The following is a 23,639-nucleotide window of genomic DNA, read 5'->3' on the forward strand; positions in this document are numbered from 1 at the left end:
TATGACTGACCCATTCTAGAGCTTTGGGGTATAACAATAAAACCATGTTAAAGATCGCACATCACTCATCTACACATTTCTTCCCAGAAATACTTTAGACTTAAAACCTTCACTTCCTTTTCAGATTCCAAAACTAACTGTAATTTGAAAAATAAATAAAACAAAGGTTTGTCCTAATATCTGACTGTTACTACAACTAGTTCAATTTAATCTTATGATCAATTCTGTTTAAATAATTTGCGGCTAAAAGTAAAGTGTTACTGTAGAAAACTGGTAATACTAGATGAATGTGCTCGCTCAAGTTATTGTCTTCCATATGAGACCACCCAAGTGAAAGTATGGTCATGACACCCTTCTTCCTGCCCTGAGGAAGGGTTTCCGTGGAACAGAGGGCCATGCGGCCTTCGGAATAATGAATGGGAGTCAAGCAGCTTCGCAAAGACAAGCCCGCCAGAGGGACGCAAGGAGCAATAAAACCAGGTGGCACCATGAAGACCACCAGCTTCCGAAAGCAACAAGTCCAACCAATAAAATCCATTAGGACCTTGTGACAGGACCAGTTCATCAAACTTCACAACGCCCCAGAAAACTCATATGGAAAATCGTTTAGCAATTACCATAATGATACCAAGATGGCCAAAAACTGTGATTTGACATTTGCTGTAATGTTGACTAATTGGGGGGGTGCTGACAGTGGAAGAGCCAGGCTCTTCGGCCATGACTTTTCTGCCTGTTTAATTACATTAGGACTGAATTGAATTGAATTTAAGCCCTGCTCTGTCTTCCCTAACAGACCACTTCTAATCGGGCCAAATCCTGTGGAAAATTAACTGGGTCCCCTCTTGCCACGGTCCTTTTGCCAGGGAAAGCCACTGAAAAGCTGAAATCACACTAAATATTCTTTCTGTTTGGGATGAATAATTCATCAGCCCAAAAAGATGAGGATATGGGGGCTTTCAATTATTTAAGAATTCAGAAAGACTGAGACCAGTTGACACAAGCATGCCCCAGTTTGGCACTTTGGGATTTTTAAAGACTTTACTCTTGTCCTAAACAAAGATGTATTCAGTACTGAGCCACTATTCACCTCATCAGAGCCATGCAACGTTAATTTGGACGAACGTGTCCCATAATGATAACCCCCTAATAATGATCTGCTTGTTTCGCTCCAGCTGTTGATCCCAGCGGGGATCTGCATCCGTTTGCCTGCTAGGACCGGGCGTGGATGCCTCCCGGCACCTCAAGAGCTGCCTTATTACAAAATAACCAGCGGGGGGAAGAAACAATGGCAGCCCTTTTAATGATGTTTCACAAAAAGCACATGAATAATCACAAATTAGCATGGGGCTTCTGGGAACATTCGTGAGACTGCATTTTCAGCAGGAGCACTGAAGGAGTTTATATCTAGTGTATGTCATCAGGATCCATCAGCACAGCTGGAGTGATCTTTGTAGATCTTTGTACTGATCTTTGAAAGCACGTGTTAACTATCTTCCACGGCATCCCCCTTACTAGCTTGCAGCTCACACCGTAAAGGCCGGCGGCGGAGAAGCGAATAATCCCGACTTCGGGACGGGGTGTCATATGAGAAGAATGTTTTTGGACACAGCGTAGCCAAGGCATCGCAAATTCAGAGCCGGTCTACGCTGTATCCGCATCTGCGGATACATCTGTAATAAGAGGCCCCTCTCACTGACCCTGGCCACGAGCTCCGTTCTTCTGGAACCTTCCGAACACCTCATTACATGGCTCGGAATCGGCAGCTCTCTGATAGTGGTGTCCTTCTCACCGCTCGCCTACCAGTTACATTCAATTACGTAACATACGACCCGGCTAATCTCTATAATCCTGGCCGTGCCACAATGGGGCGGCTCGCTGAGCTTTGAACAAAGCCTTCTTTTTCAAATCCCTTCCTTCTCAATAAGCATCACTTCTTCCTCTCTTTCTCAGAGAGCACTTTTTGCTGGTTCATGCGTGCCTTTTCTGAGAGGCAAATAATAAGCTATAACGATAATTTTTTTTCTAAACCAGCGTATAAATGCTAAATTCTGGCACATCACTTCTCTCTCCCATCGATGGAATGCAGCACTCCGCGAACCTCTGCAGAAACTTCGGTCGAAGCTGAATTTGGTTTTTTTTTTTTGGTGAAACACGCGACCACTAGGAGCAAGGCAGCAAAAGCGGGCTCTCAAACCAAGACGGAGGAGAAAAATGATCACAATACTCTTTCCCATATCAAATGATTTCATTTTCGATCAATTTTTTTATCACAGTTTTTCCTCATGTGGCCAGACTAAAACCAAAGATACCAGCGATCATAAACAGTTTATTGACATACAGAACCATGACCTCCATGACCTGATAGCTTTACATAGTGAACCAAATCACTTATTCCGGTGCCTGAGCAGCCCAGATGTCCCAACCTGCAAAAGCTCATAAAACCTGTAGCCTGAGGTGAAATGCATTTTATATTTTTGTTTTTTGGGGCACTGAAATCTGATTGGCTTATTTTGCTAAGTAAACCAATCAGGATGCACTGTGTCTGTGGAATATCAGATGCCAAAATGACTGAACAAAACTTACCTAATATTAAGCAAAAATAAAATTCTGAAAGAAATAAAATGACTGACATGAGAAAAAGGTCATATGAATGTTAAAACTTCTAAGTTGAATCCAAATTACTTATGTAATTGTGTAAATATTCTTTTTTTTTTATTTCATATCAGAATGCATACGACAACAAATTGATAAATTATATTAACCATGAACTGATACGACAAGGACCTTCATTGTACCTTCATCTTCGAAACTTCTAGGGCTAAACAACCTTTGGGGCACAAAGCTTTTACTGAAATAGCTGCTGGCCAATGATGGGAAGCCACGACGGCGCGAGACGTTTGTGTCAAAACTCAAGCAAAACTTCAGGCAGCGCAAAGACAAGAAACAGAGCGGAGTAAAAGCCAGCATCAAGACAATAAAAGAGCAAGCTGTATGCAAGAAATTAATACAAATGTTCACACGAAAACCTTTCATATGACTTTTTTTCTTGTGTCGTAATTTATTTATCGTATAACTCACCTATAAACCAGAAGACCACAAAGTCACAGGTTCAAAGGCCCTCGACCCTGAGTGTCTCCAAGAGGACTGTCCCTGTAACTACTGGTTGTAAGTCATTCAGGATAAGGGCGTCTGATAAAAGCCTTACATGTAAATGTTTGCTTGCTGTAACTTCTCAGGTATTTTATTCAATTTGCGGGTATCAGCAGACACAATCAATATGAAAGAGACTCCCGAAACCTCCAGGAGACTTCCAATGTCTAGCAGTCATATGTCTTCAAAGTAAGTAGCCAAAATGTAAATACACACACAAAATCTGCAAATGTATTACATTTTTATTGTGATTGTGAAAAATGGCCAATGCTGATCACCAAGTTCAAGCTGAATTTTATCATGACCATCGATTGAGATCGTATAATCAGCAAACCCGAGGTTGATAATAACAGTGATTATAGGTGGATTGTAGCGATTTAATTCGTTTCCAGGATGGGAAGGGGAGTGAAGCTGTCTGCTTTGATGGGCAGAGAAGTGAACCTCGAAAGTGAAGTACATGCTGTCTCTATAACAGTAATATTACTATATTTTTACTCAGTGCTCATGATACTCATGATACTGCATTGCACGTGGAACAAAAAAATATATCAATAACTCAACGAATTAGCACAACACAGCCTTGAGTGTGAATATATATATTAATGATAATTAATTAAAAAAGAGATGAAACTGTAACCCTATCTTGAGCATGTTATAAATGAGAGATTAGCTATATATATTAAAAGCAACTAAATTGAAAGGTGAGCACCAGGGTATGCTTTTTCTGAGGTTAATCATTATGCATTCCAAAAAGTGAAAAAACAAATTTTATTCCAGCGACCCATTCATGAATTTATGGACGTCAAAATTCTTGGATTTCTGCATTTATTACTGCAGGGAATCAGGAAATGTGAAAGTCATTAAAAGGGAAAAGTGTTTTGGAATGCTAGGTGCATGAACAATAAAAACCTGGGGTCTGATTCAGAACCTGGGCTCAGCCTCTCCGGCCGCTTACGAGTCATATTAGGTCAACGGCAAATGTTGACGTGCCCCGTTCATTCCCAGCACCCAGCCTCCTGGCGCGGATCCGAATTCACAGAGATCCCTGTCTGGGCTTGTAACAAATACACCTCTGAGGGTGCACCCCACCTCCCACCCAACTCTGCTTCTGGAGCCTGCTGGCCTGTTCACGAGCTGCACACACACACACACACACACACACACACACACACACACGCAGTGTCACATCTGCAAAGAGAAGAGTTTAAGCAGGCAGCACGATGCTCTTAAAGGCCTGACGTGAAGAAAGGGCCAGAATGAATGGATGCTCTGTGCTTCTGTCCTCAGGTTCTTCCACCCCTCCCGGTGGGGGATGGGTTTGCTAATGAACTGAAAAGCAAAAAAAAAAAAAAAAGCAGAAATATACAGCAGTTTATCCCTGCCAACCGTCCACTAAAGTCCCACTGAGACAGAGAGTGCAGCCCCCACAGGTGTCCATCCTGTGACAGCTCGACCCCCTCAGCCCCTGTCTGAGCCCCAGCCGGCCTCCTCTAAACGACCAGTCATTTCCCGCCGTGCAAAAACACCCACTTGGCTTTTCAGGAAGGAAAGACTGTTATAAAGTAGCCGCCATCGAATGCAAAACAGCCGCTACACCACACTGCTGTGCATCAACAGGATCATCGACATTATATGTTTCTTTTCATCGTTCAATAAGAGCACAGATCAGCATCACCACGTCTCCCCGTGTAACGTGAGCATATCATTTCAATGTTAAATCAACCAAACTCACGTCTGGGACAAGCTGTGAGCGGAGACCTGGGTCCAAATAAGAGCCAGGTCTGGCCCGGCCGCTGAATCGGCACCGGCAGCGTTTTTGTGACGTCATGCAACACATTCTCCACTCCGGCCAGCATGCCAGTTACTTCATTTCATTTCGAAGCACATACAGTTTAGGCTTCGTGTTTAATCAAAGCGCTCCATTTAATACAGTGCAGCGCAAGGCTGGATTGCAGGGCTGTGTGTTGGGAAGGATCTCACGATATGATACATATTCATGGGTCATGATACATTGTGATACTGTATATTTTGCAATATTCTACAGTTCACTGACAATGTAAAAACGGAGCTGATACACAAGATGCTGTGATCGGTCTGTGTGAATCAAATTACAGTAATAATTCAGCCAAAACAATAGAACTCAGAACTGAATTTTGGACTAAAATTGTATATAAAAAAAATCTCGATATTTGATCTCACTGTATCGATACAATATCACAACATAAACCCCTCTCTCTAACACCCCTACTAGATTGAATTGGCAGAACAAACCAAATGGACATTTAGCCAAATTAGAGCAACTAGGAATCATTTGTTTTATTTGTTTTTAAGAACAGAACGATGATGCAGCGTTCTGGTTACGGTAAAATGCAATTACTGTATAAAGGGATCTACTTTTAAACATTGATCTTGCTCTTGGAAAAGCTCAGAAGTAGAACACCAGGCAAGTCTGGCACAGTAACAGAAAGCTGCATATGCTTGCATATTGCAAAATTCCTTTGCTTTAAAAAAAAAAAGAACAACAACGGCATAAGGGTGGTAGTAGCCTAGTGGGTAACACACTCGCCTATGAACCAGAAGACCCAGGTTCAAATCCCACTACCATTGTGTCCCTGAGCAAGACACTTAACCCTAAGTTGCTACAGGGGGGACTGTCCCTGTAACTACTGGTTGTAAGTCGCTCTGGATAAGGGCGTCTGATAAATGCCATAAATGTAAATGTAAATGGCATTTTCAAATGCTGCAGCCTCTGACATGCTAAACAGACCCGAACTGTGGGAAATATATAGAATATATCATGGGAAAGGGTGAACGATTGCACAGGCGTGACTGTAACAATAGTAATAATAATGATAATAATAATAATTATAATAATAGAAATGTGAAATAATTAAATAGTGTTCTTGTGTTTGACTTTAGGGCATAAAAAAACAACAGAATGAAAAAATATATATCTGATATAATAGAACCTTGTAGCCAGTGAAAGAACATCATAATGCGATCCATGATTTTTGGGGCAACAGCATTTTGAGGGTTCATGGGGAGAAAAAATGCACTTGCTGTCATACTTAAGGGAAGACACAGAAGTGACAAGGTTTTTGTGGAGGCTGCTGATGTGGTCCTTAAAAAGGTAAATATGACTAAAGAAGTCTGCACTGCTTCTGTGAAACACTCTTTGAGGTCCATTAATTTACCTGGAAGCCGTTACACCAGCATTCAGAAAGTGAGAGCCCATGCTGCAGAGGGCACCAGCATACAGGCCGACAGTCCAAATGCACAGTCTCATGTTGAGCATATAACCTACTGCATGCATGTTGTATTTTATATACTTTCATATATATACAGTACAGGCCAAAAGTTTGGACACACCTTCTCATTCAACGCGTTTTCTTTATTTTCATGGCCATTTACGTTGGTAGATTCTCACTGAAGGCATCAAAACTATGAATGAACACATGTGGAGTTATGTACTCAACAAAAAGTGGAGACCTGACCTCCACAGTCACCGGACCTGAACCCAATCCAGATGGTTTGGGGTGAGCTGGACCACAGAGTGAAGGCAAAGGGGCCAACAAGTGCTAAACACCTCTGGGAACTCCTTCAAGACTGTTGGAAAACCATTTCAGGTGACGACCTCTTGAAGCTCATCGAGAGAATGCCAAGAGTGTGCAAAGCAGTAATCAGAGCAAAGAAACTACAATATAAAACCTGTTTTCAGTTATTTCACCTTTTTTGTTAAGTACATAACTCCACATGTGTTCATTCATAGTTTTGATGCCTTCAGTGAGAATCTACCAATGTAAATGGTCATGAAAATAAAGAAAACACATTGAATGAGAAGGTGTGTCCAAATTTTTGGCCTGAACTGTATACTAGGGGCGTTAGAAAATATCGATACAGCAATATATCGCAATATTTCATGTGGTGATTGTATGTGGTATTGTATCGCTACAAGGACATCAAATATCTACTCTCTATATACAAATTTAGTCCTCCGGGTGGTGCTGCCGAGCGCTTTCTTTAGTGAGCTCAGCAGAGATTATAATGAGCATGCAAATACAGCCTCCACTCCTGCAGATGGCGCTGTACATCTGCGCACTTTGAATAAGTGCTTGGCCATCCAGGAAGAATGAAATCGCATAACATGACAGGCCGATCACAGCATCTTGTAATTCAGCTCTTTTCCGTTTTCAGTGAAATATAGAATATCGCAATATGTGCAGAATCTCAATATATTGTGATGTAATCATATCGTGACCCATCGTGAGATCCTTGCCAGTACCCCTAATATATATATATATATACACGATTGAAAGAAAGTTGTAAAATCAACTTATTAGCCTCGGCCTTTTCTCTCAGACATGCCTTTTCTGTCATCTCAGTTGGACATGGCTTTCCAAATGTAAGATCTCAAATTCCTGCTGCAGAAAAACAAGGTTTATCTCTACACTAAACCAAGAATAAAAAACATATGGGGAAAGAACACCTGCGGTGCAGCGAGCCAGTGGCGCGTTCGCTCCATTCTCCCGCGCCACATTCGTCCCCACCGCCACTAACAAGGAATTCCTCTGCGCACAGACGTCATCCATTACCGAGTCAAGTGCAGAAGCGAAACAAAACCCAAAAAAAAACCCACAGTTTTAACATACCCCATGCCAACGGAGGAAATACCCCCCCCCAAAAAAAAGAGAGAGACTTAAAGTAACATAAGGAGCGGCACTGCCACCCCGTATAGAATTTTATAAAAGGCCGCGGCGTGAGGAAAAGGCTGCTGCGGACTACCAGAGGTGGGTTTAGATTTACAGATCTCTTAAATAAACACCACACTGTGCCACGCCAGCACTATTTTCTTGATGGCCTTCCAGTTGGAACGTTTCAGGGAGCTTTTCCAGCAGGAGCGGCGTTGCCAAGAGCCGTGGCTCGGCTCACAATGACCCACTACTGAGAAAGCTCTCCAGTCGGACGGCGGGAGCCCTGAAACCAATCCACCCCCGGTCTGCATTAAAGATTCCGTAATTGAATTCTGGCATGCGCCGGAACATATAATGCAGTTTCAAAGTGTCCCGATTCTGGGATAATCAGCTCCAGTTAGGCCATGAGATGTATTTTTTGCGGCTCGATTCCAAATACCCTTAACGTCCCTTCAAATTCCGGCCTTCTAGATCCGCCCGGAGCTTTCCGGACCGGCCAAAGAGCGCTGAAAATCAAAACCATCAAATGGACTCAATCCCGTCGCAAACAGATCACAAGACAGCAAGCAAACGTGCATACGGCGGAGCGCCGGTACCACCCTCGCTGCCTGGCCCAGCCTCCCGTCCGAGAGTCCAGGCGGAATTCAAACAAGGCTTCTCGCACAGCGTAAATATTTGGAGACGCTCACCATGCTCCCGGCCGAGGAACCTGGGTGTGATATGAACTGCAGCCAGCCCTCCGTAGACATCTGCAAGATTGGCCACATGGACTCCGAGAGCATGCCAAGAGTCTGTTGGCTTTTATAAGGGTGCGCCGGAACCCCCGTCCCTCCCCGGTGGACCGGCGCGGGGAAAGTTGCCCGCGCTGCTCTACTTTCGGAAACGTCCCCATTTCTCACTTCGGTGACATGAATAACTGAGGTTCTTTAAGTCGGGTGGATCATCAAAATAACTTCATTAATATGTTGACGGGCACGCAGGGAGCTGGTGCCACGGGGGGGAGTGGGGGCCCGTCCACGCCGCTGCCACTCAGGGCCTGTCAAAGGAAAGTGGGGCAGGCGTGTCTATTCCGCGGCGGCTCCAGCGAGGGCCGGCCCGGCGCTTGGCGGGGGCGCTCTGGGAATTGTGAAGTTTTCAGACCAGAGGTGGACGGGGGGGGGGTCGGGCCACATTTCAGAATTAATTAAAGCCCAGGCTGCTTTGTCTGACGGTCTGGTGGCCGCTCTTAAACCACCGGGGCGGCACCCCACACCGTATTCATGACGCAAGGCATCTTTATCACGTGCCGTTCGTTCAGCCAGACATTTACCAGACGTCCTTATACAGAACGACAATCGGTAGTTACGGTAGTTACAGGGACACTCGGGGACACTATGGTAGTGAGTGGGGTTTGAACCTGGATCTTCTGGTTCACTAGGCGAGTGTGTCACAGTTTTACTTTAATACAGTTGCTACGGTGACTCCTGGTTTAGGACGGGTACATCAGGCAGCGAGCCAACAGTCAGTTCTGGAAGCAGGAAAAACGGGCAAGCTTGAGGACATCAGCGTCTCCCACCCACCAGTGGTGCTGGACGACCGGACCGGGGTGCCCGCCTGGTGCGTTGCTGTGGACGGTGCCCGGCCATAAGTGCCCTACGGAAGGGAGTGTAACCGCGGTTTCTCATTTCACAGAAGTCTGCTGTTGCACAAGCTGCAGGAAGCCCTGACGCCTCGCATTCTGCTGCATGTGGGGACGTGGAGCTACGGACTGGTCAAAGTGCCCACGTTGACCTCTGAAAGGGTCTGCAGCGGACAGGAGCGGCTTATTATGGACTCATGAATCATAGATTATTTTTGACCATGTGGACGATATGGCAGCAGAATGGATGGGATGTTAAAGATGGTCCAGGAAGAACGTGGTGTTGTCTTGTCCTCCAAATCACCTACGCGTCACTCTTGATGCACGGAGGGACAGGATGCAACGGACAGCTGGACGTCTTGGTGCCTGACACCACAGGACACCAGACTAGGCAGGCGGTTTTAATGTTGTGGCGGACTGTTATACGGGAGAATGTTGAGGAAATAATGGGCCTCAGCTGCATTCGGAGCCGTACCGCGGTAACGAAGTACGGAACCCCGGACCGGTCTGACGTGTTTTCGGCACATTTTCAGATGTTAAAGCAGTTTGCGGGTTAGCGGCCGTCTCTGGCCGGGCGCTGGGCTTTCCCGCAGGGGCGCTAATTGCAGCTCCAACAGGACGAATCGATGAGAAACGGGGGCAGGACATCGCACGTCCAGCACTGTGGGAAGCACCGGAGCACGTCGGCAACCACGTTCCAAACTGGGTCTAACCCAACTCTCAACGCTCTGTCCACGCGCAGGTGGTTTTACACAGAAATGTATTTTTCGACACTGTAAAGATTCAAACCACTTTTTTAATGAGGATGATAAAAAAACTGTTTTTTTTTTTCATGAACTAGTAATCCTTGCATGGGCTGCATTTGCGAGTACGTTAAAATTAACACGTTATAGGTCTGACTAAAAAAAAAAATAATTTTTAAAGCTGCCTTTTTAAGTGTAAAAAGTGTAAAGAAAACACGACACAGGCGTACAGGCCCCGCGGTTCAGCCCGGGCAAGTCTGTCAGGCTTGTTTTAACCAACAAATTGCAACATACGGCACCTTAAGAAATTCAGAATCCAAAGAACGACTTTCAGAAGAAGGCCGGGCCTCAGCCCTGCCCTTGGGGAGCGCTGCTGACGGATTCTGAATGCAAATCCGAATTTTCCCACCTCTTGCCGGCGCCGCTTTTTATGTTTTAGGGCCGACAGATTCGAAGCAACTCAAGGAAACGGCTTTTTAAAAAGTGACCAGGTTAATGTCCCGATGCCCGCCTCTGAGCGGGAAAGTGCAAAGGCCCCTCAAGGTTTGTCAGCATAGCTGCAGTGTCTGGCATACACCCAGCCTCACACACACACACACACACACACACACACACACCGCTCCTACTAACTCATCAAATCCCACAGTCGTATGTATCAAGCAGGACAGTAAAATTAGAACGGAGTGTAAACAGAGTCAAAACCTGGCTTCCTCGGGTCCTGGCAAAGAACAAAAGTCAGGGAGAAGGCGAGAGAGAGAGAGAGAGAGAGAGAGAGAGAGAGAGAGAGAGAGGGAGAGAGAGAATGCTTTCCAGATCCAACAGCGTGAACATGGACGGTGCAGAGCCTGTTCTATAAAAACGCTGTTTGGCACATTTGCATACACACTTGTTGGCACAAACGACGGTGTTACTGACGACCCTCCATGATCACCTCACACTGGAGCAGTTCACGGACAGACGTATGCTTAAACTCCACGGCCAAACCATACAGGAACAAAATGATAAAAGAATATCCTTTGTGCTAAATATATTCAAATATCATTCATAAAATGTATGAAACCATGATGTAGTTTTATAAACTGCACATAGTGAAAATAAAGCCGGATTTTAGATTTTATTTTAGCAAAGTGGCAAAAGTATATTTGAGATATATATATACATATAATTTTTTTTTTGTGAATGCAGGATAAATATTACATTTTTTTATACAAAATCCTTATAGAATACAGCCTCACAGTGCAATGCACTGTCTGTGTACACAAGGATAAATAATTTTCACAATTCCCTTATTTATGTTTCAATTTTTATATTTTTTTTACATATTTGAATTTATTAAAATGATCTATAAATATATATATACACACACACATTCACACCAAGAATATTCAATAGATTGTTTTCACCATTATAAATATGCAAAACTATTTATGCAGACACCTTTCCAGCATTTAATGGCAAATATGTCCTTCGTTTTACTGCATGTGTCCATTCCAGTTCAGCACTTCACCAACTTTCTAACGGCACACTTATAATGCACTCGGCTCCACTTTAAACAAACATTAACACCAGGCCAGCAAATGCACCTTTTAAATGAGTTTCCTACGAGCGAACTGCAGCACCGTCATGGACCACGACTATCTACAATATCAGACCATATCTCATGTCAATACACTGTGCCAGACGTTGACCTTAAAAAACCCGGCATTTTTATTTCATTTCTGAAAGGCCAGCAGCGGGGATCCAGCACGAGAACCAGGTTCTGAACAAGGAACGAATTTCACTTTTCATTTAAATGGCAATTATAAAACTTTGGGGGGATACTGACCCATTCATTACTGTATTTAAATATCAGGACGTGTATGACTATACTTGCCTTTTGTATTTAAAATATGTCCATGGAATATAATACAAATATGAATAATGTGAATTATGACGAAAAGTTAATTATATATATATTTTAGTCGATCCAACTGTTTTAATTCACTGCAAATTCTCCTTTTTTTATTAAAATAAAGGAAAGTACCACTGAAGAGCCTTGCAAACAATTAATAAAAATAACGCAGTGAACTTTAGTAAAGTTGCAGATAATTCCAGCGCGCATCCCGCCCTTTTCTAAACCGACATCTCCTGTGCATCTGCGAGCATTAATAACCGCGCACACACACACACACACACACACACACACACACTCACACACACTCACACACACACGCCGAATAAACGCGGTACCTGAGTTAGACAGAGAGGTGAATACATCATGGTGAGGACGCGGCGTGGGACTGGCGGAGGCGGACACGTTACTGGAGCGACGTTCCAGCACTGTTCACGGTCACCATCATCATCATCATCATCATCACTGTCATCATCGCCATCAGCGCTGCCACCATCGCCACCGCCGGCTTACAGTTGACGCTCCGTTAAAACGTGTTGCCCTCCGACGGAAAATAGAAGCGTGACGCTTGGAAAAAGTTAAAGGCAGAAAGTGAGCGCGGCGAAAGTTGAAAAGTTGGAATAAGCCCCGGGAAAGGCAGGACGCGCGGAGGGCCGGGCAATCTGCTCCATTTAGGAAGCGCGGAGGGGGGGCGAGTCCGAATCGAAGAATGAGAAAATGAAAAAGGGGGAGGAATGAGGTGACGTTATGAAAATGGCCCGTCCCAGAAAACGCGTTTAAAGAAGCAGTAACCCCCGATGTCCGCGTGCGTGCGTGCGTGCGTGCGTGCGTGCTGCGCCAAACGCCCCGACCGAAGCTGAGTGGCTGGTTTGAAAGCAAAAGTTTCCAATGAACGCGCCGGGTTGCCAGGTTCGCGGCTCACACCGAACCGGGCCGGCCGCGGGTTCTGCTGATTGGGCTGTGCTCGCACGCATGGCGGCGAATGGAACTGTCCTGCCGGCCGGCTGCTGTCGCTGCTGGACGGCGTCGTCGCCGCGGTGGCCCGAGACACTTCGGTCCAGTTCCGGGCCATTTCGCGCGGCACCAGTGGGCTGAAATGCGCCGCGACCTGGCAACACGGACCACATCATTACAGCGGCGGCTCTTTTTTACTCCAACCAATTTAACACCGAGTTTCAAACCACCAACTCATACAAGATCATGAAGGTACTGGCTCTAAATAGTGCTGAGAAATAGAGCAGATTATTAATAATAATAATAGAAATAGTGCTGAGCAGGAAGGACAGGAAGAAAATCTACACAAATCTGAGATTTTCTCCCTCTTCCCAGCAGGCCAAAATAATACATCAAACCATGCACGTTATTATTATTTTATTCCATCTACACAAAGTGAAACGGTGTGATATAAACCTGGCCTGTGTTAGTATGGCAGCATAGCGCATTACAACGTAATAAGTGTGTAGAAGAGGGACGCAGAAGCGCGGAGATTTAAAGTTCCACCCATCCAGACAGCGAGGAAACCATGAAGCGGCCTTGACGGGTCCCATCAGCCCAGCGGGCTCCACGCGTTTAAAAACGGGGCCCAGAAACAGCCCGACACCGGAACAAAACCAGAATAAAAACCGCCGCTTTAAAATACTCCCACACGAAGGCCGGGGCTCGCACGGTCGCCGGCTCGGTTAATAAATGTCACAAACGCCGCGTTCAAAGTCGTTCTGGCAGCAGATGGATATTAATAAAATAAAACGGGAATATGAGGCAGAGGCGGAAGTTTTTCTCCGGACCCCGCGGTCTCGGCGTGGAACCGCGCCACATCGTCCCGGGGTGAAAGTTGCAGCCGCCCGGCGCGTTCCCAGCGCGGCTCCCGGGGACGGAGCGCCTCTGCCGGCGTGCGTTTCAAATTCAACCCGCGGCCATTTTCTGGCGGACCGGGGAGGCTGCTGGCTGTGAACTTGAACTTGGCCTCCGCCGCGGCGAGCACGCACGTCGGCGTGGCTGCCCGGCCGCGCCACCCCTCTCCCCGGCCCGCCAAAAAACTAACTTTCGCCGCGGGGCGAGGAGCCGACAGACCCGGCGCGGCGCCCCGGTCTCTCCGGACTCCCTCCCGGGGACCTCCGACACCGACTCGGGGGGGAGCGGAGGATGGAAAGTGGCGGACTCCGGTGCTCCGCGCCCCGCGGGATGAACGGCGGAGAAGGAGGAACCGGGACTCGGTAACGTACCATTTCCGAAGCGAAAAGTTACAGCTTTAGGGCGTGTTTTTCGGCCAGAAGCCCGCAGATCAGCGCCTGGCCATCCCGCCGCCGCCGCCGCCGCCGCCGGTGTGTGTGTGTGTGTGTGTGTGTGTTTATCGCTCCGGATCCATTCCTGTCGCGGAGAAGTAATCCCCGCGTCCCGATCCCAGTCCCGGGTGCAGGGCCGAGGGGGACCGAGCCCGAGCGGCCGCCAGGTCAGCCTGGAAACGGCGAGCTGCCGGACGGTGCTGGGTGTCGCGGCGGCGTGTGTGTGTGTGTGTGTGTGTGTGTGTGTGTTTAGGTGACAGCGTCTCAGTGTCCTTGTGTTTGTGACGATGTCACTTCAACCCCTCAGCTCAGCTTCTTTGTGTCTCTTTGGTCCGTTTTTAGACCCACAGACATCTTACAGTCTCATCGGACATGGGGGGCTTCGATTAAACAAGGCGGTGTGTGAGGGTGTGTGTGTGAGAGAGAGAGAGAGAGTGTGTGTGTGTGTGTGTGTGTGTGTGTGTGTGTGTGTGTATAAAGGGGACAGAACTTGACGGCGTAATTAAGAGATGACAGAGAAAGGATCGTTATGATGATGCAGCACTTTCACTGAGATTTACACACACACACACACACACACACACACACACACACACACACACACACACACACACACACAACGCAGGCCTTAATCAATCACGACCATGCTGAGTTGTTGCTGGTGTATGTGTGTGTGTGTGTGTGTATTGAGGTTGTGTATTGGCACGTGTACGTGTGTGTGTGTGTGAGAGGGAGTTGAGTGTATGTGGCGCCCCCTAGGCCATATATCAGGAAAAGCTCGCACCTACACCACTTTTTCCTCGCATGTTCACCACTTTTGTTTTGTACATGCACTATATTTTTCCCCGCACATACACACTATAAAATGTCATGTGTGGTGTGCATGAAAAAAAAGATGTGAAGCAGTGTGTGTGTGAGGAAAAAGTGGGGTTTGTGCAGGTAATATTATAATGAGGACCGTGCAGAGAGCGTTGCCATTGGTCGGCTTGCCCAGCTGGTCCCGCCCACAGGACCACGCCCGTGGACATCCAGATAGAACAGCGACAGTCCCCACCACGCTGTGGGGTTTTTTAAAGAAAAAGTGTGAAGACATTCAATTGACCTGATTTAGGGAATGTTTACAAAAGACAAAACTATTTCTAAAGTTCTGGAAAAAATCTTTAGTTAAAGTAATCTACATAATTTCTCTTTTGCTGATTTGTTTTCTGGATTGGGTTTATTTCTGTGTGGAGTAGTAAATTATTATTTTCAAAGAGACATTTTACTCATTCTTTTTCAGGGAAAAAAGTAGTTTTTTCCGCTAAACGTGATTTATGCCTCCTGGATGGGTCTGTGAGAGCTGCCTGGATTCTCTGGCCAGAACAGCGTGACCCCCGCGCCTTCCTTGGAGCGGTGCGGTGGTGTTATTATTTTCTTTGTGTATGAGCAGCGTTTTATGGTGTATTAAAAGTGCTCAGATGGAAGGACGTCCCTCAGGAGCACGGCGGAACATCAGATTTACTTTCGTAAAAAGCAGCCCATGCCCACGCGTGGATACCTGGTACCTGCTGGTCTGCCTCCGGCCGGGACCGGCATGAGCCAACAGTCCCGAGCCGACTCCAGTGGAAATTGGACACTGCAAAATGCATCTGCATGGAGCTTCTTTAGTCTTATTTATTCTTTTTAATTATCTCTGGATTTTTGTCCAGTGAGGGATTTTTTACTTTCTGGTTAAACTGGTTAAAGTTTGCTACTTATAAAATCTTGATCGAAATAGGATGAAATAGAGTCATGAAAGACATAACATTTCTAGGGAAGGAATTGAAATTCATCCTCTGCAGCGAGACCCGGGAAAGGTCAGTCTGTTGGTGCTTTAACCAAAATGTTGGCTGGAAACATCTGAGGGTTGGCATGAAGACCTCAAGCCTTAAGGAACGGTTCAGCCAGTGCACCGTTGTGCATGTTAAAATTTTATTCAATATTCATCTTTATTCCTTGCCAATAATCAGCAAGCTAAAAGTTAAACAGGAGGAAAGAGAACATGTTTGTTACTTAACCAGAGTATCCTGAGTATCATGTATCCGCTAAATTAACCATATTTTTTACGATTGCCTTTCCATCAGTCAAGATTTTGGAATATTTCACAGCAGCGTATGCGCGCGGAGCCAGGAAGGCTGTGTTGAATTCCGTGGAAAGAAGTGTGTGCCAGTTACCTGGAGACATGCACATTTCAGGGTCTCCTCCAGGGGACGCTGTGAGGGCGGCAACGTGTGGCGTCTCTGCCAAGGAAAGTGCAAAAAAAAAAAAAACCCAAAAAACGTTCTGCTCGAAAGTTCTGCCCGTGACCTTCAAAAAAAACGTATGATCTGGTGCGAACAGCATTTTTGGTCAGAAGAGCTCTAACAAAAAATCCGAATAAAAAGGATGGAAACTAATCAAACGAGTCGTATGAGTCCATCCTGCAACTTTCCTGAAATGTTACAGAAATGAAGCTCGGATGCTCACCCCCGACTTGTGGGGAAATACTCCCGCTGCTGGCCGAACTCTAGTACTTCCAAAGTAGGAAGCCGTCTAAATGTGTTAAACAGGAATAAACATCCTTTATAAAGTAGACGAATAACTCGCCGTGTCTGCATGCCGTACATGGGCCGGTAGTTCCTCCCTTTTCTTAGTCTGAGTGTTAGAAGGTGAAACGCGTGCGGGAAGTTCTCTTTCTGAACAGTTCTGCTCGCGACACACGTCGCAGTATCTGGTGCGGCGTGTAGGATGCCATCCAAGGCGAGACCTGAGAGCCGCGGGGCCTGCCAAGGGCGGCAGGCACACAGGCCGAGCGAGAAAAGGCGATACGTTCTGCTTAACTCCTGCCAAGAGGCAGACAGGCACAATTTCTCCTCTGCTTCTTGCGGGACCCCACGCCCCTAAATATGCTCAACGCCTGAATCCTTACTGAGGATTAATCATGAATGATTTTCCATACCATTGCTGGCATGTTGCCTTCACATTCATGATGGGCCACGCCCTCGCACTACAGACAACTTCAAATCAGACTTCTTTGTGCATTGTAGTAAACGTAAATGAAGATTCATTTCATGACACTTGTTTAAAGATGAATGATTATGAATAATGAATATATGATTATCATTATTATCCACTTCTCAAAAAAAGCTGTGACCGTTGTCATGCATAAATCTTCCAGCACTGGAACACTGAACAATATTGTTCCATATTTCTGTTGTCTGTGTACAGAGACCAGTTGCTACTCTGCGCTTGGAACAATTCACTATAAGCAGCTGGTAATCTTTATATGGCAGCATTAATAAATCCTTTTACAGCCCTTTACTGGGTGAGAAACCACAGAAATAAATATGGACGTCGCCCAGAGCGACTCCAAATCCTAATATCAAACGGAAAAGCCAAAAGTCCAATCCGCCGTGGACGGTCTCACCGCGGAAAACATTACCGGACCAACAGAACAAATCACCAAAGATGGGGCGCTGGGGTACACACAAAAAAAACACAAAACTGTACACTACCGTATAACTCATGTCCCTTTCATATTAGTACGTCCACTTAACAGCACGCTGAACGTGATTTAATAGGAAGTTTCTGGAAAATATTAGAACCACCAGGCTGCGACAGCCCTGACAGCGAAATTACAGGAGGCTGACTATTAAATCATTCATGTTGCTACAATATCAGCGTGTTATACACTTTATAATTGTTTCCATAGTTCATGCTAAATCTATTAATATTAATGTTATTATTAACGTGGCATTTAAAAAAATTTTGAAGCCCACATATGAATTGCAATTCGATCATGCTGAGCCGTACGAAAGCTTGGCCCCTGCCTTCACAAAGGCTGCTTACTCAGCGTTCTCACCGTGTCAATTTGCATAACGTGGGTGTGTGGGGGGGGTTAATTTATCATGATCCAAATGCCCTTTGGGACAGAACTAATGGTAATTAGAAAATGATTACTCTGCAGTAATGTGGCAGTGATTAGGCTGTAATAAGCTAATGTACCTTTACAAAAGAGCCACCACTTCTCATTAGACACCGATAAGCAACCTTCTGTCAAGGTTCCAAAATGTACACGTAAAATGAGCACGTTTCTTTAGCAGTTCTAACATCTACAATGTAGCATTTGTAATAATAATTCAATTTTTTGTGTTCGGACTTCTTTGTGTTCTAGCTCAGCCAATGGCTGTTTTTAAATTCAATTTTATTATCTTCTATTCAAACTCATTTTATTTAAATGGCCCTGAGTTTTGGATTGGTAGCGTAGGCAAGGGGAGCGTAAAATTGAAACCGGCCTGTACAATACGTCCAGGCGTATTTCAGCGGTCCGCCTCCGTGGGATCTCGCAGGTGTTTGAGGATGAGCCGGGGCAGGCTGTGAGGGGGCTGTCATCGGCTCCATCTCTCTGATTTGATGTGCAAGTACGGACCGGCCCGGAGGACACATACGCGCTATAGTATCACCACACACAAGGCCGGCCTTGTCTCATCGAGCATGCAGTCCTTCTTGATGCCGCCTGGGCTGAGGTGAGCATTTCTTGGAGATGTGTGAACTGCCTACAGAAGGTGACAGTTGTATGGTCGAACGCCCTGGTGTTAACGTACAAAACTGTAAAGTTGCATGTCCGTTTAGAATCGGCACAAGAGTGGTGAATGTCTTACCTCATAGCAAGGAAAGAAATTGTGGAATAAACTGGACACATCAGGGCATGAGGCTCATTGTGCAAACTCAACAGGACAGTTATAGCATCGTTACTGCAAAAATGAACGTCTGCTAATGATTGTCTGTAACATTAAATGGTGCTGATGATGAAGCCAGAGCATGTTTGCAGTTAAGCCTATTGCACAGGGTTCTTGGATCCGAAAGTGGGGCAAAGATTGTAATTTGGCACGATCTAACACAGAAATACTGTAGAATGCAGCAAAGCTGACATTATTGGAAGCATAAGAGATCCAGTGCATTCAAATTCCGAAAGCATTGTGTATTTATATATACGCTGTAATGGAAAGTCTATGGTTTCTGACATTTTGTAAGCAAAAATGCCCTTGAAGTCAGCAGTGCAGAGTGAAAATAAATAAAAACTCAACTGTGTGTGTCGACATTTGAATCGAATGCAAATCAGCGTGCAGGTTTGGAAGTGAAACAGAGAACTTTACTTCCATCTAGTGGCAAAAACATAACATTTCATAACTGAGAATCCCTTGGCTCAGATATAGGTGAGAATGCTTTGTAAAAATAGATCAATTATTTTTCAAATGTAAAGGTTGCTTTAAATCTCAATCACCCTTACTGTGTATTTACGATATCTGGGACCATTTACTGTATTCAAAAAAATAAACTAAATTACTTGACATCAATGACTGACATTCTCTAAATGCATAAAGTAAATTAAAAAATGTGTTTATTCCGTTTACTTCAACAATGTCACTTACTTTGATTTCAGAGGTTTACACTCGAAAACAGCAGCACACACAGCAGAGTCCCTAAAATATCGGGAACACAGGCAGGCTGAGCTGAGAACTGAGCTGGTTTGAATGAATTTTAAATACGTTTGTCTAACTGACATCTTCTTCGAGTTGGACACACCCAGATAATGTGCTTCATGGTACAAACTGAGCTTTAAGGCTGTCCAGTTGTTTGTCTATTCTTTTGGTCTGTGGTGTAATAGACCAACTACAAATGTGCAATACTAACAAGCGAATCACCAAGACGGTAGTTCGATTCAGATGTCCAAGTCAAGCGACATATTAGTTTTTATCGAAATAATCACACAGTACACATATTCCAAAATGTAATATTGTCTAACTAGCCTATATTCACCACACATTTTAAACACAGACAAACGTAAAATCAAAGTGAGCGAATGTCAAGCAGCTAAATGCAGCCCCAACGTTGCGTGCATCCTCACAAACCCTTCGCACAGATGGTGTGGGGATTACACAGGGACGGGAGTCAAAAATGTTCGCCCCTTCTAAGGGGAGGGATAATCTGCGCCCTTAAGATTGCCCTTTGAGCGCTGCGGGTCCAGAGCAGGGAGCAGTTCTTGTAGGACGTCTTTAAAGCCAGATGCTCACATCAGGAAGGATATGATTGTTTGGCAGAAACACTTCTGCTTAGCCCTGTCACTGTGGGCACATGTAACCTACTGGAGGACAGAACACTGTTTTTCGCCACAAAGCCTGAATTTATTGAATGTGAGGACCTTTACTGGTGCTTAGCTGGCTGTTCCCTCTCCTAATTTTAGCCTTGTTGCCGTTTCGAGTTCTCGGAATGATTCACGCCGGTTTCCAGACGTCTGAAGTCACGGCCTTGGACCACAAGCCCAGGCCCAACCTGACGCAGCTCCGAACTGCTGAGAAGGGACGGCCGTGCCATTTTCATGGCCTGTGTGTGGTTGGAGGCCAGTAAGAGTCGGAGTGAAATAGGCCGGGCCTATTTCCTCCTCTCGGTGCCCCAGACGCATGATGATGTTCGAATTATGTCCTGCTGGTCGGTGACGAAACAAGTCATATGCACTTCCTGTTTCTGCGTGACCTCAGTGGATGCTCCTTCCAAATTTGTACACATAGGAAGACCACAAGACCAGATGGCCGCCGGTATGAAAGGTCATATGTGAGTGGCCTGCCGCCTGCCAGTTTAGAAGTGCACACTGAGTACTAGATGAACAGAACAAACATTTTATTGTGTGTCACATGTTGTGTCTATTATAACAAGTGTTATATGTGAGCTGCTCCACTGCGCCTTCTAAATTGGCCCTCGGGGACAAATAAAGTTCTTTGAATTAAATTGACAATGTTCATTTAAAAAAATTATGCTTATTGCTAATGGTGACCAAACGTCTCCCAGCAAGGTGACCCATGACTGTGATGCACTTTCTGGCAAATCTCGATGACTTGTGAATGTAGGGTCACTTGTGGGTACCAGAGTTAATAAATACAAATGTAAGAAAGAAAAAAACCCCACCGCAGCACATCCGTCTTAGCCACCAGACCCCTGCCATTATTTAATAATCACTTCTTAGCGATTAACACTTCCTCCAGTGCTTTTAAACGCTGTTAAAGACCTCAGGGGAATCCTGCTGAAGAGGCACAGTAGGGGGCTTTAAATCCCAATCCCGAATTTGGATTTTCACTTGGCCCCGGCCCACAGCGTGCTGCTGCGTGGCCGCAAACTCGTCCAAACATTCGGTCATGTCTAATTTCAAAAAGTCAATTTGGCGTTACAGCCAAATGTAATCTGCTTTTCACAATTTCAGAAAATCCCAAATTCGGCCGCAATGTTTCTTTGATTAAGTTCGTTCTAATGCGTTGAGGACCTCAGATTTGCCTAAATCCTCGTTTTCTTGCGAAGCGGTACACTTTCGGAGTCTGCAGCCTACACACGTTTCATTTCTAACATTTTTTTCACCGTCATGCAGGAAGATTTACAGAAATGACCATTTTTGAATGGGCTCCAATCTGCTGCTAGGATCTTGATACAAGTTCGGAATCATGAACACAACATTCCCGTTGGCTTCCTGTCTCTGCCAGGTCTGTCTCCTCACTTGCAAATGCATTTATGGAAATGCCCCCCTCGACCTCAAAGAAATCCTCATCCTCCGAACCGACAGAGCTGTGCCTCTGGCCCTCGACTGGAATGCCCTCCATAACACCTAAAGGGCTCTACAATCCAGGACTGGACTGAAAACTTTTCTTTTTTTCATAGAGATTTCGGCTTTTAACCTTTTCTTGCACTTTTTAAAAATAAAAAAAAAACACTGTCTATGTCTACACATTTTAGTCTATGTAACAATTCATTTATTTTTTTTATTCAAATTCTGTAGGAACTTTGAGAAGTACAGCATAAATGAAAAGTCTTTTTATTATTATTATTATTATTATTATTACCATAACCATACCTGGTTGATGTCAATGTTAATGTCATAATCCTAATGTAATAGTGTTGTGATTTTCTCTCATCAGTGAGCCCACCACATAACAGCTCCTTCAAAACTGCTTTTCTGGTGTCCCTCCGTGGCACATCTTTTTCCTGTTTCTGTTGCCATTTCGGAATCCGTAACCGCAACAATCACAACATGTGCATCCCTCCCCCATATCCTGGAGTTTGGGAAGCGGAAGAGTAAGTGGTGCACATATGCTCACACACACAAATGCATGCTGGAACAAAACAACGCGCCGTTCACGAGACACAGACTGAAAACGTCTCTGTTCCCTTTATCAGACGGAGGTCTGGCATTCCATGTCAGAATCATTTTATAAATTCATATAAATTCTTCCTATAAACTGCTCCGATCCAGAATCCAGAAATCATTTAAAAAGAGAAGTGTCCGATTAAAGGAATGGGACGTTCTGGCGAGATGTGGCCTTCGGGCAGCAGTGGAGGAGCGGGATGCTTTAACTGGCGAGCAGAGCACATGTGTGAAACACCGGCGCGGCGCGACGCCTCATTTGTCACGCTGGGCCTGACAAACAATCAAAGTCCAGCTTTTTGATTAGTTATTAGTAGAGGTTCATGGCGGGTCTTAATTGCCAAGTGGATTTAAACAAACGCGTGGGTGGCTAATGCGGAAAAGCAGGAGAGACGGAGGATGGCAATCACCTTCGTAACAGAGACGGAGAGAAGGGGAACCAAACAATCCATTACAGGCGAACAAATAAGCAAAATTGGAGACTTGAGCGCTGAGCAAACACAGAGAATGGCAGAGGTAGCTGGCCGAGAGAAGAAAAGAGCTCTCCAGGTCCCTGCACTCGTCTGGAAGAGGACGCAGAGCCCCGTTTGACTGGTTCACCTGCCAGGTCGCGTTCCTCTTCACACAGTGCGGCGTGATCCAGGAAACACTTTCGCGTGACACTTACAAAGCACGGGCGAGTTAGGGATGGGGCAGAATTGTGCATAACTCTGTAGAGTTTTAAACTACAGCCACAGCTAAACTACTAAAGTAAACTACAATGGAGGAGAAATGGAGAAGTGGGACGAAGAACTGATCTGTAATTGTATCAGCATTAATAGAAGAAACTGTTCATTTTGAGTCAGAATGAAATAAATATTGTTTAAATATTGTAACTTTTGGGATGTTTTTAGCTTCGTTTCTGCCGTTTGCTCATAATCCATCATTATCCATTAATGATAAGTGGGTTGTCCTGGTACCCTGCTGCCATACATTAGAATGACAGTGACGCTGTAATTTGATACACTCGATAAGGCGTTGGATCGTGTAAAAATTCGTTGTGTCACTCACTCTGGGTCCCCAGCGCGCCAGCCGCACTC

At 45.2% G+C, this 23,639-nt stretch overlaps 1 protein-coding gene across 4 annotated transcripts in view; it reads right to left on the minus strand.

Moving 5' to 3' along the window:
* The window catches only part of nfic (nuclear factor I/C), an 82,396-nt gene extending 67,756 nt beyond the window's left edge, over positions 1 to 14,640 (minus strand). For 2 of the 4 annotated variants that reach the window (XM_029000154.1, XM_029000151.1), the window contains exon 1: positions 12,432 to 12,793. In XM_029000154.1, the coding sequence (XP_028855987.1) occupies positions 12,432 to 12,461 (30 nt within the window). In that variant the 5' untranslated portion in view covers positions 12,462 to 12,793. Of the gene's footprint in view, positions 1 to 12,431; positions 12,799 to 14,315 lie in introns of those variants that run through there. The other 2 variants (XM_029000153.1, XM_029000155.1) reach the window with 2 other exon arrangements.
* Between the last annotated feature and the right edge of the window lie 8,999 nt (positions 14,641 to 23,639).

This window comes from Denticeps clupeoides, chromosome 13 (assembly GCF_900700375.1).
Source record: "Denticeps clupeoides chromosome 13, fDenClu1.1, whole genome shotgun sequence".
Lineage (NCBI taxonomy): Eukaryota > Metazoa > Chordata > Actinopteri > Clupeiformes > Denticipitidae > Denticeps > Denticeps clupeoides.